We start from the raw sequence: 20,371 nt of genomic DNA, 5'->3' as shown, positions 1-20,371 counted from the left end.
GTTGCTCAATCCTAGCTTCAAATAGTGTGACTGTTTTTACATGCTGTCCCCTTGTTCAACACAATGGCTTTTCAAAACATCAAAAACATGATTAATTCGTCCCTTGATGAAACACTCAGCAGCCATATAGAGCAGATGGCAAAAATATTTAATAAGATTTCATATTGTATTTCTTATTGATGGTTGTTACATAAAAATCTATGGTTTCCTTGGTATTGGCAAAAGCTGTGTGTACAATCTCTTTTATTATCAGGGTAATCACTTCGGCTCTATCTTCCACATTTTTATGACGCGAGGACCAAAGTGTTGACACTAAATGAAAATGACAAAAGTCCAGCTTCATCTGTCACGTCCAGAATAAACTGGCATGAAGACGTCCCACACCACAATCATCTCATCATAACTTGGCTGTCAGTTAAAGAAATGTATAAATAAATTGTGATGTTTTCTTTTTTTTTTTTAAAAAAAAAAAAGCATTTAAAAGTGAAATACATTACAGTGTGCAATGCCTCTGAGCTTTGTTACCTAAATAAATATTTTTTCAGTTATTTCCTTCCAAATTATAGAACACAAGAGTAAAGTGTAAAGACAGAAAGACTTTATTGATGTTTCTTTTACACGTGTCAACCATTATATTTTAACATACTGCAGTTTACAAAAACCCAAACTTTTCTCGCAGTTGGACGAAAAGCATCTGAGGAGAAAGTGGTGTTAAAATATCACCTCATACATACAACAGTAAAACTTAATATCAGAACGACACAGTTTAATCCCCCGCTCATCATTTTTTTTTTTTATCAAGGCACACAGGGCAGCATTACGCAGGTTTAAGCCCCATCTTGCATGCGAGCACAGTTTACCCAGACAGTTTTCAACTAAGTCACCTTTGGGATTGAATCAAATCCACTTTGGCTTACAACTGCATTCATATTAACTCCCTCAATCAACTTTTAACGCTCAGCTTGCCATTGCATTGTGAGCAAAAATACCTCAGCAACAAACAGTCCCACAACTCACCACAATGAGAAAGAAAAAAAAAAAACAACAAACAAAAACAAATCTTATCAAAGTAAACAATGTATGAAAGCCTCTACGTTGCTACTACTGAAAAATCAATAAATCAACATAAAAAGACAATTTTGAGTAAACACTCAGTGAAATCACAGACGCACACATGCTCAAATTCTCACTCTCTCGCCATTTATATAACTCAAACTTTCTTGTCCCTCAGCCTCTTCATGATGGCCTCCCGAGTTACACTAAGTGTGTCATTACGCAAAGGAGTGTGGATGGGCCTGAGGATGTTTTTCTTTCAGTACATGTACAACTGTTGAAAACCCGACACTGAACTCATCTGTTTGATAAAATGCCTGGAGGATGGTTTGGGCTGAAATGTCCCCACCTGTTTTTGCTTATGTGTCTAATAGTCAGAAGCACAATCTCTACTGTTCTTATGTTATGTATTATGAAATTATTAAGAGTATGAAACATACAAACTTGTCAGTCCCCAGCTTTTCACCCTAAAAATTAATAGACAAAACTCACTTACTCTTAACAATATTCTCTTGTAGCAGGTTTGTTGTTAGCTCATTAGAATTATGGCAGGTAGAGGCCATCAGGAGGAACTGACAGGCCCTTTTACTCTCTCTCTTCCATACGTCACATGAAAGCAAAGAACATTTACTGATACAGTAAAAAAAAGGAAGGAAATCATTGTCATATAATTCTACATTTAACAGGATTCTGTCAAAGTGCACACTTGGGGCTCTCAGTTACAGAAAAAACACAATAAGCAACCAAGAAAGAGATACATTTAAATATGAAGTTAAACAAGGAAAACCTATTAAAGTTATATTCACAGCAATATTTCTAGTCTATCAACACCCGTTGTAGTAAAAGGTGACTTTTACTGACCATGAGCCACATCATCCACAATCCTTGTCAATCAGAACTCTTAAACCCCGCCCCCCCTACCCCAGCCTGAGTGAGGTATAGCACTGCTATGCCTACCTAAACCTTTAGCTGATCAGTAAACACACATACACACCTGGAGGTATCTATGGTAACCCCGAGTTAGATCTTGTATGTAAGTGCACAGGTGAGAGGTGTCACCATCAGTGTGAAAAGTTCTGTTGACAGAAGTTAGCAGTAATGCAATGCTTACACGAGAACTCCTAGATTATCCTCCCTGGCTTCAACACGCAGACCAAATTGTAAAAGTCACACACATACGTACATACATACCAAACAAGCACACCACTTATTCGAGTTTGATCTACAAAGGCTTCTCACATCTATAAAACCACCCACAAGCCCAGTACACCAATGAACTAACATTGATATGAAACAGACACACTAAAGCTATGTATACATTGAACATTCAAATATAAAAAAAGACAAACAAGTATAACTTAAAATAAAAAATAAAAAGTCAGTAATGAGTGTAATAACAATAATAATAATGATCATAATGGAGCAAAATAAAACTTATCAATGTATCAACATAGAAAATGTGAGGTGATGACCCAGCTGGGAAAGGGGAAACACACATGGGAAGTGGAATTAGGTGATGCGTGGTGGGAAGCAAGGAAAAAGGAAACAAGGGAGCAGAGTTAACAGTGGCTAGGTTCCAATATTTTGATACAGCCTCTGCTCTTTAACTCTTCTCTTAACCCTGCTGTGGGTCAACGGGCAGGAACAACTTGTCTTTGTGAACATCGACACTGTGGGAGAGCAGCTGACTGACTGTTTACCACATGTTTATCAGGCCATTTTAAACATCAAGGAAAGGATTAAAACTATTTTTTTTTTATGTTCTTTACCACTTGTGCACTTGGCACGTGCAGTGGGTACAAGAAATCTGACCTGGCTGTCAGTCAAAACTATATTTAATCAGCTGGCAGATCATTCTTGGTTCATTCAATTTTGTCTTAAGGCACTGCTTTTGTTCATCAACACGATCTGTGATCAGCTCAACAGTGACCTAGATCTCAGGGTGAGGTTACTTTACACAGTAATAAAAGCACAGTGACAGAAGGTTCACTGTCCAACTGATTACCTGCCTGTAATCGGTATCACTATGACAACAATTATCAAAGCTGAGTCATTTTATTATGAGTTTTAGCCCTTTACAGAATAAAATTAGAATGAAAATGTTTGTATTAAATCCATAAAATATGCAGTTAGGTGAGCAAATGATTTGCTCATTGTCATTTCGAGATGTATGCTCAATTTTGTTTGAACATGTACAAATATTGCAGTATATGTGCTAAAATTTACTTACTTCCTTACTTTACACTCTTCAGGGAGTTTCCAACCATAAACCATGGCTTTCCTCAGCATACTTCAGGATTTTGCTCAAGTGTCATCACAACGCATAAGCCTGAAGCTTCCATTGTAAGAATATGGTTGAAAGCTCAATGAAATGCTCAGTAAATCATCCTTGAGTTTAGAATGTTACCATAGATCCCAGGGCTACAACAACACAATAACTGCAATATTTATTTTTAGTAATACAACAAGTCATCCTGCATGTTTTCAAATATCAGATTAATAGCAACTATCATCATTGCTTCTTATTGTGCCATATCATTACTTCCCAATGTTGTACAGTTATTTCTAATGCAAGGCATGTCTGCCAAGTTGACCTGACTCCTCTTTATTTCAAGTTACATTGGCATCATCAACCACTGAGCATTTCCACTGAAGGGTTATAACTACTGTACAGAATAGTAAAAGATTCAGAGCATGAGTGTTGCTACATGATGCCGTGAGAATATAAATTAGCTCAAGGGTACTGTGAACTGAACTACTTAAATGTGCCCGTTTTAAGGAAGATGTGATTGGGTTTGTGCTGTGCATGGTGTGTGTGTGTGTGTATGTGTGTGTGTGTGCATGTCTGTTTATGGTCAGGGCCTGTGATACTTGTCATTGTAGCGGTGGATGGTTACACAGCCATGATAGGAGATTGGTCGTGGCATTGCTGCCACCCCCGTGATGATGCCTGTTGCTGGGTCATAACACAGGATGGTGTCGGTTGCTTCCCCATTTTCCCCTCTTCCACCCAGAATGAAGATCTTTCCGTTGCACACTGACATGCCACAGCTCTCCTGCAGGAAGGGAGAGACCACCATTAGCAGGCTGCAGCATTACAGTGTTCAAACTCAGCATTCTTGCAGCTGAAGTTGAACAGCTTGGCCTGTCTGTATCTGCACTTCATCTATTACCTGTTTGTTAAAGGTGTGAACCACGTGTATCCAGTAGTCCTGTGCAGGGTCGTAGCAGAATATGGACTTGGTGAGACCACCGCACACGTAGATCAGATTATTGAGGGACACTGCTGTGATACAACGCTTGGCGATGGGGATGTTGGCCCGCAGTAACCAGGAGTCTGTCTCTGGATCATAGCACTGAACCTGTGACATACAGTTCCATGTGGTTAGTTGTGTTTTAGTGTGGTAAAAGAAAGAAAAAGAAAAACATACTTTGCATTTTACTTAGCTATGTACTATGTGGTGGAAGAAGAGTAGTAGAATAGAAAAAACTGACTGTTGTTTGGGTTGTCTACAGCCTGACTTTATGTGGGTTTTGTGTAAAATCCAAGCATTCTCTCACCAACTCCTCCTTCCAAACACTGTTGAAGCTGACTACAGCAAAGCAAACAACACAAGATCTCACTCCAACAGACAAGGACCTTTGGGACACCGGTAGGAGACTCCAGAGATAAGCAGTTCGAAGGAACTGCAGCCAGCACAAACTCTATTCCCTTTAGGCCACGTAGAACCCGGTACGAGAAAGATTGTCGTGTTAACTGCTTCTCTGTCTTGTGATGTGTGTTTTGTAGCCCATGCAGACATAAACAAACACACCAGCTATTCAACGGATGGAAAAAAATGCTTCCAATGAAGCGTGGGTTTCTGCAAATGCCAAAGTCTTCCTGTTTACTACCATCATTCCAGCTGTCAGTCAACATGTAATTACACTGTTCCATGGTAGCTTGTCAAGTTCTGATCTCTGGGATTATATAACACAGTAATAAAAAGGTGACACCACTGACTCATACACAAATGGATCATCTGCCTTTTACTGCTATCCTTTTAATGCTTCCAGGACCTTTCCCTGTTTCCACAGAATGTCACTGTCATCTCATTAAGAACATGCAATTCATTGAATGCCTCGCTGATGTGAACGGAAACCTGAAACACTGCACAATTAAAAAATGGCATAGAGATACTGATCAGGATACAATTAAAGCGGTGAAACAAGCTTAATCTGGATCACCCAGACCGACCAGGATACGTGTGTTATCACAACAGATAAACTGCCAATCAGCTATGTTTCACAGGAAGGGGTGGAGAATCTGTTTAATTCTTAAATTTATCAAGCTAATTTTTATCTGTAATAGATTGGCCACAACAGTCGACTTACTTCGTGTTTTCAGTTGCCAGTAGAGGTGTACATGTATGCCCTATTAATGTTTCAACATTCATCTAAAATATATAATAATACAGAGTCTGTGACCTAGTTGAAAGCTGCACTGTTAGATACTCCTTTCCTATTTATTTTCCTATGAAGGAAAGAAAGACAGGAAATATATTTTATATATTTTTTTAATTAAAAAACTGTTTTTCTTAAAAAATAGGGACATTTCATGTTTTTTGACACATGTATAAGTTCATTTATAGCAAAACCTAATTTAAACACGTACCCCTCTTCAGAACAGTAAGTCCACTTATTGTTCAGACAATGGACCTGAAAGTTTCCTTTGACTAAAATGTCCCTTTGAACATTGTGTAAGGTATAATTTAAGGTATTATCACTGAAAACAGATTAGAAGAGACAAAAAGCACCTAAGCTGTCATCACTATGCGTTTAAGAGTGTGGTTGGGCAGGGGGGCACATCTGTTTCCCACCTTGTCTGAACAAGTGTCGTCGTCGGGCCCTCCTCCTATGACAAAGAGCTTGCCAGCGCAGCTCGCCACAGCTGGAGAGCTGACGGCCTCTTTCATGGGAGCCACTTCCGTCCAGCGGTTGGAGAAGGAGTCGTAACACTCCACGCTGCTCAGGCGGCTCTGCCCATCGTAGCCACCTACAGCATAGACCTGAGGGTAGACACACAAGCAGATTATGAAACTGAGAAGGAAGGGAGGCTATTAGTAGTGCTTACGTGCGATGTATGCTTTTCCACATACACTACGTACACGGAAACACATCTGTAATCAAGCTTACTAGTTTAGGAGAATAAACAATAGTTTCTACGTCAGCACTTAGAGAACCAGTCTATCAGGTGCAGAGGAAAGATGATGTACTGCTTCTGAACAGGCACCATTATCTCCTTCCTTATTGCTCTTATATTTGCAAACACTGCTCTGGATCCCTACAGGCACCGGTTTGCTAACCTTGTACTTCAACATTACTTCAAACTCTGCTCAACTGTCAGTGAAACATAACACACCACAACAGCAGTTTGTGAATCTGTCTTCACGTAGTGTCATCAGAATCTGATTCTCACTGCACTTTACATTGAAGGTAATACTGCTGTTCAGAAGTCACATTTTGTAGGCAGCAGGAGAATAGATGATAAATTCTTGTGGTTAAACACAAGAGTCTCCTGCAGCATGGAGAATAGCAAAATGACAAAAAAATTTGGGAACGGGTGGCATAAAATAAATCTGGTAGAGATTTATGAAAAATTTCTATTTCCTCAATAACATTCTCTGGGAGGAGACCACATGTCAGGGATACACACTGAGTGGCAATACTGGTCATGAGCGCAACACTGCAACAATGGAAAGGCTGGTCTTATGCAACAGAAAACCTTCAGGCTGTTTCTGTCTCCACAAAATCTGAAACAAACAAATACTGAGATAGAGAGAGCGAGAGCCAGAAAGACAAAGGGACAAAGAGAGATGGAGGGGAAAAAAGCAGGAAGTGGATGGAGCACGTGGATATTTGCATTCAACACCTGGACTAGTTGATAGAACTACCGCCTTTTTTAACTGAAAAATTGATACAGAGAAAAACAAAACCTTCACAAATTTATTCTTTAACATCTCAAACTCTGTACTGTTGTTTCTGAGTGTTTTCGATGATAACAACAGCAACTGCCAGCTGGTGAAGGGCAGCAGTCCCATTGTAATCTGCTCAATACAAGCATTAGACATAAGAGAAGTGTGGGTCAAACAGAGATAACGTTAATCAAGTGGAAAGAGAACATGATTAAAGAGGTTTTAAAAGAATTTCTTTTCCCTCTTCCCTTGAGAAGTTGTTTTCATGTGATTTAAAGCCACACAGGCTTGTTGCCAAAAAAACAGGTCCTTATAAAAATTTGTGAGTGTGATTGCTTGGAATTACTCTGAGTAACAAAGGTAATAAAGAAAAGTGAGAAAATAATTTGGGTGCACTGACCCTTTAATGCTCCACTGAGGATATCCAGACACTAGTTTGTTTGAAGACTTTAGCGGTGCGGAGTGGGGGTTGGGTAGGTACTGGTTTGCTCTTTTCTTTTCACCCTCAGGCTACCTCGATAAAGCACTGCACATGATTTCGATACACAGTGAAGGTCCATACAAAATTAAACCATACCTATATGTGCACATTTCACATTAGCTTGATGATGGTAGCACATACTCTTTACCAACCTGAGGTATGTGGCTATCGCATAAACACTAAACCAAACACGATTTGTGACTCTCTGTGGACACACTTGCTAACCACTGAACAAGCATACTTTATGATCACCGTTGAACACTTAGAACGGCTCAATGATTAACTGTTTCCTTAGCGTGTGGAGAAGTAAAGAAAAATAGTGACCCTGAGAGAAATACACAGACTGAATGGCTTCAAGGGGAAAACGACAAGAGAATAGAGAGAAAGCTAGAGAAAGACGGACTGACAGAGAGATAAAGAGAAAAAGAGAGAGAGAGAGAAAATGTGACAGATGAGAACAGCCGTCACCATGTGCAGCCATAACAGGGAAAGGAAAACAACTGGTGACCTATTTTTGCTTTTAGACTATGGAAACAAGACCAGTCTAATAGGACATCACAGAATGCAGGACACTGAGAAGTGCGTGCGTGTGTTATTGTACTTGTAAGAACCAGCTTTAGAATTTTAGACTTTAGGCTGTGGCAAATGACTGAATGTATTAAATGCAAGGTGTGCACAAATAAGATAAACATAGGAGGTCTTATGTGTGCAAAGAGGGAAGAGGAAATAACTGAACATGCAAACTGTGGAAATGGTGAGGAGGAACAAGCATAGGTGCTCATTATACAGGCCTGTTAACAACACTCACTAATTTTTCTCCAACTTGAGCAAAAGAGGAAATTATTGTATAAAAGAGGAAATAGCTTAGGTGGAGAGGGGACAGAATTCTGGGGAAAATGATTACAGACAGATACATCCTAAAGAGAAAGATACTGTATGTTTTTGTAGATAAGGAGACAGATATAATCTGAAATGCAAACAAAAAGCTTTCATTGGAAGGCCCTTCCTTCACCCATTTGTGTTTGAAATTAGATAAATGTGAGGGACAATGCAGTTCAGAGGAGAAATGCTAAAATAATTTAAAAGAAAAAAAAAAAGAAAATACAAAATAAGGTATTTTAAAACAAAAATCTCCCAGAAAGACAATGACCTTACGCTTAGGTAGCAACTAAAACATGAAGTTATTCAACTTTCATTCAACTCAAGAGGATGTCAAATAAAGAGAAAAAGGAAAATATGGGAAGGAGAAGACAAAGCTGCATGTGTTTGACAGATACAGGAAGTGGCTGGAGACAAGAGCCTCTCCTGGGATTCAATATTTCCAAGGAATGTATTTTAATGGATAGCCTAAAACATGTCTGCTTACTCTCATCACTGCCTCTCTTACGTTGTGAGTGATGCCTGCACAGTTTAACTCTTACAGGCCTTGGATTTAAATATAGAAATACGGCACATATCAATGGTTCCACTGAACAAAATCTGACATTTTTTTAAGCACCAAATAATTTGTGTGTCAGGTGAAGATCAGTCAGTTTAAACTTCCTTTAATGTTTTGTAACTGTGTATTAGGGTCAAGTTAAATGGGAGCCGTTGCGGTCCATCTTGACCTTGATACATGACTCACTTTGGAGTTAATTACTGACTTTTATAGCCACAGTGTAACGACCCAGCTGATTACCGCACTGTTGTTGAGGACCAGTGTGTAGTTTGAATGCACGCACATGTTGTTTCTGGGGCAAGGTAATTAAGCATTCTCGGTGTTGTTGGGAAGTCACAGAAAATTCAATACAAACTGTCCACAAGCCAACCTCCAAACCACAAAAAAAGTATGTTAGCAAAGTTGCTGCAGATGTACCACACTCACGAATGTTTGAGTGGCATATTAGCCTGACTCATCTCTGTTTATGCTCTGACTGATTCCTGTTCTTCTTGGTGTAGAACTAACAACAGACAATTACAGTTCAGGAACCTGTCATGAGGTATACATACCATTGTCTCGCAAGTGGTCCATGTCTGCTTTGCATAAAGCCTTTATGACCACAAATGCCACAAATGAAATCCTGTGCAATGGAGGCTAGCTTGCATATCCGGTTTAAAAGCATTTCACAACATAACATGTGATTACAAACATTTTACGGGTTAGGAATATTAGCTATTTGTAGAACACAGCATGCTATAGGAACACGAACAGCCTTGCACTGTATACCGTATATTTACAGTGTGCTAAATTATGCCTACGTGTGCAAACCCGGTGTGTGTTTACAGGCTTATCAATAGCCATTTATGGCCCGTCCAGGCGTATGTGATTCAGCAGAGACACGTGAAACATGATATGAGCAGGTGGTAATAAGCTGGCCCTTAACTTGGAAGCGTGAGGTGTTGGCTCACATCCATTAAACTTCCACTGCCCTCAAACAAGAATGTCCACTCTGTCTTGTACTGGAGACTGTAAATAGTAACAGCACAAGAGCAGAAGCAGTGACTGAGGGTTAATGATCAGCTCACTTGTAGACATTAACTAACCAAACTGATGTTGGACCTCTGTGAGAGGAAAATTTTCATGTGTATGAAATGTAGTGAAGTGTAGTAGTTCAGTAGTAGTTTATATGCCGATTTCAAAAACTCAAGACCAACTTTTTTTGCTGTCTGTTGAAACTGCTCTTGTGTATCCAGGATGTGAGCGATGAGCTGGCACCAGTCGTTTACACACCCCGAGGTACCGAACAGAGTCATCACATGCAAAAATAGTATAATTTTGCTCCTTATCACTGTGCACTTTCATAGAGCAATAAGCTCAGCAGCAGGCAGAAAGCAGGATACAGGCAAATGTGGCTGGGATTCTTTATTCTGACATATTTACTGTCTAAATATGTCACACTGTCTGCTAAATACCTAATGTCTGTCACCACCGCTCACGCAGCCTGAGTTTAAAATTCCTTCAAGCCTGCAGGTATGTGTAATAGTAGGATGACACATAGGATTAGGAAGGGTATGAATCGAAAGCAGTCAGAAACATCCAGGAAACACTTCATTAACATTCCAGGGGGTGATTCCACAGCATTTCCTCCTAAATATCCACCACATTGTGCTTTATCTCAGGTAAGGTGATAACAGGTAATTCAGACATAATGCACTTCACTGTCTTCCTTCACCTCCGAAGCTCCCCTTACTCAGATTTCTGTAAGCATGCATATCATTTTCTTGAGAAACCAAACTATTGTTTCACTGAGAGTGTATGCATTGTTTTTATATTTGTATGCTAGGAGGCTATGGCATAGCAACAGAGCCACGCATGCAGCCTCTGTAGCTGATATGCCCTTTTTAAAAAATGTAACCATGTGTCCAGGCTATGGTGGCTACGAGATATCACACCACCTGAAGTGCTCAATAATGTTGTCGTTCTTGGCCTACATAGTTACAATACTGTATATCATACAGTAAATGAATTAACATGGTAACTTTTGGGTATAAGAGAGGACAAGATAATGTATGAGATGACATTTTAGTGTTGCAATGGTGCTATCAACAAGTGAAATCTGCCACTGACCTATAAATCAGTTCCTTCATCAGTGGGCTAACACTGTACCCTGATGCAGACACACAAATCCAGCTTGAAGCCCCCTCCTTACCTTGCCCAAAAGGACACCCATCTTGTGTCTCCAGCGGCCTTTGTTAAGAGAAGCCACTCTGATCCACAGGTTGAGCTGTGAGTTGTACATCCACACGTCCCTGCTGTTGATGCGACCCCCTAGAAAAACAACAAGGGACAAATGAAGTCCAATGGGCAAAAAGTAAACTTAGCACAAGATAACTCAGGTTCTCAGCCTTTTTATTGCACTTGATCTATATGTTTATATCAAAGCACATCACCTAGCAAATAAAATGTTTCCTCACATACACAGTCAAACACACAGACACACACCCACGCAGCATCACGTTTCATTATGTAAACACAGGTGCTGATTGCTGAATAACCACCAATTTTTTAATTATTCTTAAAAAAGCACAGCCATAATCAGGATCTTTTGCTGCAAACAGACTACCACTATGGACTGAGTGTCTTATCTGTTGTATGTTGGCAAACACGCATTGAAAGAAGTTGTAGAGAAGAATAACAGTCATTCAACCAGGCTACAGAACCAGGCACATTTTTAAACAAGCCCTGACACGTGCCTTCGTCTCTCAATAACCCCCCACCACCTAACACGCATCTGTTGATTCTCCCCAGACTGGGGGAAGAACCAAACTGATCTTTTAAGGCATGATGAAATGTAGGTTAACCAGTCAAGGCCATAAAAAACTGGTGTTAAATTTAAGTTGAAGAGGCCAAATGTAAAATTATCTACAAGTCATTTGAAAAACTAGTTGACCACTGCACTGCTTCTACACTCAACAGTATTCACTTGCTAGCGTTTATACAACAATAAAGCCAGATGGACACCAACAAGATTTGAGTACAAAAACAAATAAATAAGGGGGGTCAGATACAATCCGTGTTATTTCACATCAGGACTTAAACTACCACGACGTCGGTGGTGGAATTTGTTAATAAAATACAGATAATGAAAATTCAAAAAGTAAGCATTCAACACACCTCCACAGAGCAGTTTCCCACTCAACAGCAGGGATAAATACATAACAGTCTCCTGAAACTAAAATCAAAATTGTCTCAATCCATTACATTTTGTTGAGACAGAGTCTGCAGTGTGCTGTTGGGTATTATCTTTGTACATAAAACATGTGGGTGGTTACATGGAGCAATAATAAAGGCCTAAAGAAAACCTGCCAGTGTAAACAAAGGTGTCTAAAACGCTCTCTATTCACATTCACATGAGTTTTTTCTCCTCCTTAGCTACCTGACAGACAGACAGCTGAGTATAGAAATTAGGCATGCATTTAATCCGTAAATCCAACAAATCACCTCCTGGAGAGATTGTCTAATTAAATAAATCAGTAGCTATACATGTAGTTTTTGTTGGGGCAGGGGTGTAATTAATATTCAACCATTTAAAATTAGACTGTAGCATACATACAAAAGCAGACAAGGGAAGGAAGTTAGTCACAGCATGTGTCTGCTTAATAATCTGCTGGATAGGGAAAGAGCCAGACAGTCTGCTGCCTCAGAGGTGTCTGTTTATTAAGATTTGCATGAAGGAAGCGTGTAGGCGGAGCTGCTTCACTTCAAGAGAGTACTGCAAAAGGTAGTTAAAACACCTACTACCTTCCTAAAGGGCTCTTTTCTCACCAAAAACTCCAGTTGGTCGAGTAACACCAGCTCAGATGGGGACGACCCTTGCTGCTAATCACTGTTCTTAAGGAACAAGAGGCTGTGACTGGGAGGTCCCCATATGATTTGTGTGACAGCTTGGGGATTGTTTACATTTACATTCAGTTTTACTGCTAATGCCTACGTGATTATGACATGCATGCAAAACATTATACAGATGTGTTTAATTTCCTGCAGCGAGTTAGATAGCAAAACGACATTTATTTCATGTTGCCATGTTAAAACAAACATCATTTATCTTGTGAGATCACAACTGAGATCAGGATCATGATGATGGTAATCTGAAATGCTCCTCAACTCAAAGCATTCCAGATTTAATCCAGCATGCTCACTTTGGTTCTGACAATCAGGCTGAATACAAAGCAGCAGTGGCCCAAGTCCACGTTCCTGTCAGTTAAGCTATGTCCTATTTAAGACCATATCTGACGGTAGCTGTGCTAGACACTGGAGGCCCTCCAAGGTGTTTGCACCAGTTGCACCCAGGAATGTAATCAGGAGATTGAAAGATGAAAAAAACGAAGCTGAGTAAAGGGGATTGAATATGTCAAGGTGTATGTGGCAACCAAGAAAGAAAATGGAGCAAGGAAGATCATAATATGCTATAAAGCAGGTGAGCAGTGTGTATGAATGTGTATGAGAAAGAAGGAAAGGGGGGATGGGGGAAAGTATGTTGACTTTTGCAGGCAGTGCATGAGGTTAGATTGATAGCAAACACGTGAGGACTTGGCACAGTCAGAGCAGCTTTTACTGAAGGGGAGAACTGTCTGTTTTTTCTTTATATCACCTTCATTTTTTTCTTATCTTCTCAATATCTTTCAACGGCTCTTTTTGTCCAGTAGTGCTTTTGCTGTTCATATCAAGCATGTTTGAGCATGAACAGTCCTAGCAGGCACATTTGAACTTCTGTCAATGCATATTCCTGGAAACAAATTCTCTCTCTCTCTCTCTCTCTCTCTCTCACACACACACACACACACACACACACACACACACACACACACACACACACACAAACCTCTTGACCCAACAGCCATACAGAATTGTATCCGTCACACAACAAATATTCAAATCAGTGTTTTGGCTTTAGAAACTACCTTCACTCTGACCTCATCAGCTGAAATAAGAGACTCACACAACACTTGGCCCACATTAAGTTTCAGAAATGCAGCAGCCTTGCCAGAAGCAATGACAACTATGATATCTCAAATTTGGGTTTATTTAAAGCTAATCACATTGCTATAGTCTAAAATGAAAAACGGATGTAAGATTGCTTCATACAGGAGATCCTAGAAAGCTGCTGAACCCATGTAAAAGGTCGAGGCCACGATGATTTGCTAGAAGGAAGACAGAAAGACTGAGCTGACCAATGAGAATCTTTCTTGGCACTGAGCCTGGAGAGTGCATCCAGATGTTTCTCTCATATTTTCCTTCAACTCAAACGGGCTGTGGCTGTAAAAATAACACAGGGCAAACAGCCACTATGGCCTTTCCTGCTACTCCACAGGGGGATTAGATGGCAGGCCAAACACGGGCAGACTCTGACCACGTCCCTTAAGTGTGTACTCGACGTGAATTTTTTTTTTTCATGGGGTATGACACAATCTTACAATTATTAAGACAAACTGCACTTTGTAACAACAAGAAGATACTGAGTCTCACCACAGAAGAAGTTGTTGTATTTGTATTACTTCCAAATTGACTTTTGGAATCAATTTAAAGTTACTAGCCATTCTGAATTTTCAATAGCCAAAATGGTTTTCTTGAAGAAGAAAAACTTGTGATGCTGCTCAGTATTTAGACTCAGTGGTAACTTGACAATATTGTCTGCCACAGTTAATATATACCTGTACAAGTTTGAGTGGTGTCTGTTCAAAGCATTGATAAGACCATGCTATCGGACTGTTTGTGAAAAATGTGGTGGCTCTTACCTGACACCAGAATGTCATTGCGGAGGGCACAGACAGCATATTCTGACTTGGTAAACTCAGGTAGCTTGGCCAGTGATTTCCACTCGCCTGTGACTGGATCATAGCATTCAGTGTAAGGCAGGTTGAAGCCTCCCACTCTCTCACAACCTCCCACCACCACAATCACCTCAGAGTAGCCAGTGGACCTGAATGGAAAGGGGCAGGTGAGAAAAAGCAGTGGGAAAGACATGAAATTTTATGAGATGAAATGTGAACAACAACACATTTCCAAAAATGAAACCGTTTAAATGAAAGCATATAAAGACAAACATGCCAACACTTGGAGACACTTCTAATTACAGAGGACAGAGATTGTTGCCAGGGCAGGAACAGAGTGGTGTTTTCCACAGGAATATCTGCACTTATCTTCAAGGCAAAGCTCAGTTTACAATGAAGGTATCAATCTAAGGTACAAGAAAAACACACTTGAGGCTAGACTTAAGCTGAATTTCCATGATCACAGGGCTTTCCTTTTGTTGGGTGCTCAACACATGCCGTGAATATGACCGCATTTCCTATGGGGGAGCCAATTAACAACAGCTTCTTTTCTTATTGTAATCATTTGAGAAATACTGATGCCGGATAAAGACTACTAGTGGTTTATCTGTGCAAAAGTTCCAGTGCATTCTGGATACCGCTGTCAGTACAAATGTGGCACAAAAGTGTGTTTCATTGCACTTTCACCCACATTTCTCTGTGTGTTTACTCAGTATGTGATGAAGTGTAGCTCAGACTCAGGTAAGGCGGTTTCACAGCCTTGTATACATCTTTGAGGCACTCCAGCCCAGAGGCGGTTTTGGCTTCAAATGTGTGAGTGTGCGTTCACAAGATTAATTAGATTCTAACAGCTTGCAAAGAAAAAAAAAGGTCTGCTGCAGACCCCGAAAGGGAAGAATCAGGCATCTGTTCTGAGAAGTGGATTAACCCCTGAGGGAAAATGAAGCCGACAGTGCAGGGACCAGCTGTCTGATTGGCTTACTGATTTGAACAGATTTGCCTGGACACTGACACAATACACCTGAAATTCACATCACGCAGGCTGAATAACTGACAACCGTTCACCAGGAGTTTAACCCTTACAGCAGGTCTGACACACAAAGGCAGCTGCACTGTTGTTTGTCGTACAGAAGGCTACCATATGGTCTGTTTTGTGTCTCATTCAAGGTTTCAGTCGGTGCCCACCTTCGTCCTTTATCAAAAATAACTGAACAGTCTTTCAAAAAAAAAAAGAAGACGCCATTTGGTAATAATAGGTATAAAGTGAACAGGTGGACACACACAGAACCAAAACACATTAGCAAGTTAGACAGCTGGTATGATAACAAGACTCAGCATTTCATGATTGCAATTTCTTGCATCACATCATCTTTTTTTTTCCTTCCTGCCAACCAGACTGTGTACAGACACGTCCTGCCTCCCTCATTATCATTTCCATTTCAAAATAAGTTTACAGTCAATGACACATTTGTCTGTTCAGCACAATAACACTCCCTGTCGCTCCCTCTCTCTCATACATACCCAGATGAAACCACAACAATGCTGGGAGCATCAAGTTCACGCGCAGGTTGTAACCTCTTGCTGTGCAAAGTGGGCAAAAAGATCGGCTACACGCTTTCTTATCGCAGTCTGTCATCACACTGGAGTATGTGTTTTAACACAAGACAAAAAAAGCTGTCAGGAACAATCAAACTTCATTTCTTTCTGTAGATAATGTCTAGGTTATCTTTTCCGGCTCCTTCCTCATACCTTAATGAGCCAGCATCTTAATTACCTGCGTGGACGAGTTCTCGGTGACATCATTTCATTTCCAAGCACGTGGTAGCGTCTGGCCTCGTGGAGAAGCTGGTAGCACTCAGGAGCATTCTGGATGAGCTGGTCTCCCTCCACTGTCTGGACAAAGTAGTTGGGGTGTAGAAGGGGCAGGCGCACATGATGCAGCAGGGCCTTCAGCATGGGTCTTCTGTGCTCCACATTGTTGTACACCCATCGCATCACCGCCTCAAACACCACCTCTTCCTTACCAATGGACAACTCATCACTGTCAATGTACTCTTCCAGCTCTTCTCTGCGTAGGTCAAGGAACTCCTCGTGCTGAGCCACCTCTGAGAAGTTTGCCAGGGCGTAAGTGCGGCAGCGGCTGGCTAGCTGCTTCAGAGAATGGGCATCTGCGAAACGCTGGATGCCCAGGCAGTTGCACGGGTCCAGCTGGGCCTCCAGGAACTTTGCGCACGCATCACGCAGCGTGGTGATCTGGAAGAGGCTGGAGGTCTCAAAGAGGAACTGGACGTTCTCGGTGGTAATCTTAGCGCGGCCGGTGTAAACATAGGTGAGGAAGGAGTCCATCGCCTCAGCCAGGATGCCGTTGATCTCGACCAGCATTTCACGACTCTCACGATGATCGTTGCAGAACATCGCTCTGAAGTAGGAAGAGCAGGCAGAGAGCACAGCGCGATGGCAGGGGAACTCACGTCCCTGCACGCTGATCACAACATCAGTGAACAGGCGACAGTCGCGAAATTCATTGAAGACCTGCAGGATGCCCTCTGAGTGGGACGAGCCTGAACAGAAGTCCAACACATCTTGGCTGGCTAAGGTTTTGGAGTCAACCTCAAACACCTTAAGGCGCAATAACATGTATAAAGATTAGTAAAACATTTGGCTTTAATCAGATAAACAAAAGCTACAAGACAGAAAATGTCTGTTTGATTGACAGCACCTTGCGTTTGACAGCTGGTGAGTCTCTGATCCCTGACTCCTCCCTGTTCATCCTTCTGCCCAGAATCAACACCATGGCTGTCTCCTTCAACGTGGACCTTGTCTAAACTTTAAGATGACCTGAGGATGGAGAGCAGGCAGTTTGGTAATATTACATTTACTAAGTACTATTTCCATGGCATCGTATCGTGTGTGTGTGTGTGGGGGGGGTACTCAAGAAAAGGTCATGAATTCATAAACAGCAACCATGTAAATTCTGAAGCCTGTGGGGCAGTGCTAAAATGTCTTACATCACAGCGTAAGAAAAGTAGTTTCAAGGAATGAAATCTGAGCTGCTCAAAATATCTGCGTGACAATTCCTTTAGCTCATCACTGCTGCTGCAAAACAGTTGTGCCCTGCAGCACAATCAACCGCGTGAGACAGAAGATGACAAAGAGACACAGGCGGGAGAGAAGTTGAGCAACGGTTGGAAGGCCGACCTACATGTCTGTCAGGTTTGTTTTGAAAGAGAGTGGGGGCAGGGGTGTTATCACACACGAACAATGTTTGATTAACAATTGCCAAGTCAGTCCTATTGATAAGCCCGGGTCATATTTTCAGATGTAATTAAACCTGAAGTCATCTGTACCTTTACAAGAAATAATAATAATAACTTACAGCTAACAGCCGAAGTGCCTCACAAACATGCTCTGTTCACACACAACTGTGCGCATTTTTACGAGAGCCAAAACTCAATTTCCTAAAGATTTTCAATGAAAACATTATGGTCATATTACAGGCTGTTAATGCAGGCAGCAGGTCTAACATTTGCTCCTGTGAGGTCATTTATCTGGGGTTATTTTTAAACTTTGGCTCAGGGCAGACTCAGGCCATTCACGTGCGTTATTTGCAGGAGGCATTCAGCAGCAGCTCCTTCAAGTCATACAGACTGGAGGACAGGTTTATCCAGAGGTGTCTGACGCATGACAGATTTAGACTAACGCCACTGGGGAGGAAAAATGAAAATCATATAAAACACAACAAAAAGAAGGGAAAAAAAACACAGTAAAGCTGATTTTGCTGTGCTGCGTTTTAATTGTCTTTTTGGTTGTTGTTATCCTGGTAAAATTAGAACTGACAGAGGCTTATTATAAAATAATACAACCATCAGTTGTTCAATTATTGGTTCCATTTTAGAATCAAATTATTTAATAATTACAGACGATTTATTGTAATGTATTGACATAAATAGCCTGTTAGTTTAAGAGGCAGAAACACGATGAGCTTCGGTTTACTGGACAAAGGAGACTTGCCTCGTGTCGACCGTTAGCCCTCCAAAACATGTTTAAAAAAAAACAGCAGATGAGCCGCTGCTTTACTCAACATACTGTGACAAATTCAAACGGAAAGCGACGGGTAATGCTGAATTCATACCTCACAAAACTCATAACATCCTTTGTAACAGCTACATAAACGTTGTTTACCTTATTCAGAGGTTCCCAGATGAAGCTTCCTCAGCTGCAAGTGGAGGAAAAACAAAACAACAAAAAAAAAAAAACAAAAAAAACTTGGAGAAAAATTAATCAGTATCCTGACAAAGTTTATTAGTGTCTTCTACAATATCTGTCCTCGAATAGTTATGGCAAACAGTGTAGACTGTTACATTGCCGGGACATTTTGATTTCCAGGTGATGACAAAAACAAGACCTCTGACTAGCTAACAGTAAACACACCACCGATATATACTTGTCAGGAAAAAAAAAAAAAAAAAAGAAAAAATTTCCAGCCCACTGCTCGCTCTCAGCTGGTGCTCCTGGTGCATTATGGGTAATTGATTTCAATTTGACCGCCTTGTCTCGCTTCTTGCTGCGTGAGAAACGACACTTCCCAAGAGCCTCTAGTTCTCCACGTGGCTGTCCTTTGTTTGCAAACAAACTTAACTTCTAATGGAGAAAACGTTCATAACAAGAAGAGACAAGAGGTTGGGCAATATACACAAAACAACACCAGTTTTATGGTCTTTCTTGTACGAACCTGTAGAGGATAGTTAACGAGACAGTATGTTAACGTTAAATGGGATGAAAAACGAACAAAATACCAACCTCACAAGAATGGTGTTTTTAAAGACAAACAATGGCAAACAAAAACAGAGGGCATGTATATGTCTGACAACACAATACAACTGAAATGTGATCCTACAGACTTGTGAAAACAATGAAATGCAGCATGCTGTGCTTTTTTTCTTTTTTTTTTTAAGGTGAGGAGAAAGGAGGAGTTAAGTTGGAACAAAGGATGTCACAACTTCCTCACTCTGTTGCAAAACACTTCTTCCCAGCCGAGTTCCCTGAAAGGGTCCGTGGTGTTATCGGTGAACCAGTTTATACTGTTTTTAACCACGTGAGCAACGCTGGGGGATGTTGTACCATTCGCACACTTGAGATACTTGACAAGACATCAGCAACTTGGTGACTACCTCAGGTCAGGAAGAGGTGAGGATACTGCACGAGGAAGGTTGTTTTGACCTCCAGACACATGAGTTCACCAGAACAACACCATGTATTCAGAGAGAACCATCAGGACAATTGGCTGTATAAACATGACAGCCAAGAGCAAACATGACCGTGGAAAACAGTTGAATCAGTCATTATAAAAACAAATCAGACATTAGAGAAGTGTGATAACGGTGCCATGGTATCTGATACAAAGCAATAGATAATGTGAGGTTTGTGTGTGTCCGATCCATCTGCACATGTAGACATGTTGGCAGTGGGAGCAGAGTTTTAGAGCAGTTGTGAAGTGTTCTTGATACACAGCAAACACACCTTACATTCGCTTCAGGGAAGAGCTGTGACACAGCTCTGGCAGACAGATGAATGTGTCCCTCTGCTGTTGAGTTGTTGTACCAGTTACAAGTGACACACAGCAGAACGAACC

General features: G+C 40.9%; 1 protein-coding gene across 1 annotated transcript; it reads right to left on the bottom strand.

Annotated features, from left to right (window-relative positions):
- Window positions 1-583: 583 nt before the first annotated feature.
- Window positions 584-19,206, bottom strand: klhl24a (kelch-like family member 24a). The gene is made up of 8 exons (XM_046407714.1): window positions 18,922-19,206; window positions 17,459-17,577; window positions 16,514-17,358; window positions 14,704-14,888; window positions 11,118-11,236; window positions 5,913-6,101; window positions 4,227-4,415; window positions 584-4,109 (listed from the first exon to the last, which is right to left on the bottom strand). The coding sequence occupies exons 2-8, from the start codon at window positions 17,531-17,533 to the stop codon at window positions 3,909-3,911; spliced, it is 1,803 nt and encodes a 600-aa protein (XP_046263670.1). The 5' UTR covers window positions 17,534-17,577; window positions 18,922-19,206; the 3' UTR covers window positions 584-3,908.
- Window positions 19,207-20,371: the final 1,165 nt, after the last annotated feature.

Source organism: Scatophagus argus, chromosome 13 (genome assembly GCF_020382885.2).
Source record: "Scatophagus argus isolate fScaArg1 chromosome 13, fScaArg1.pri, whole genome shotgun sequence".
Taxonomy (NCBI): domain Eukaryota; kingdom Metazoa; phylum Chordata; class Actinopteri; family Scatophagidae; genus Scatophagus; species Scatophagus argus.
This window is presented reverse-complemented; position numbering and strand designations above follow the sequence as displayed.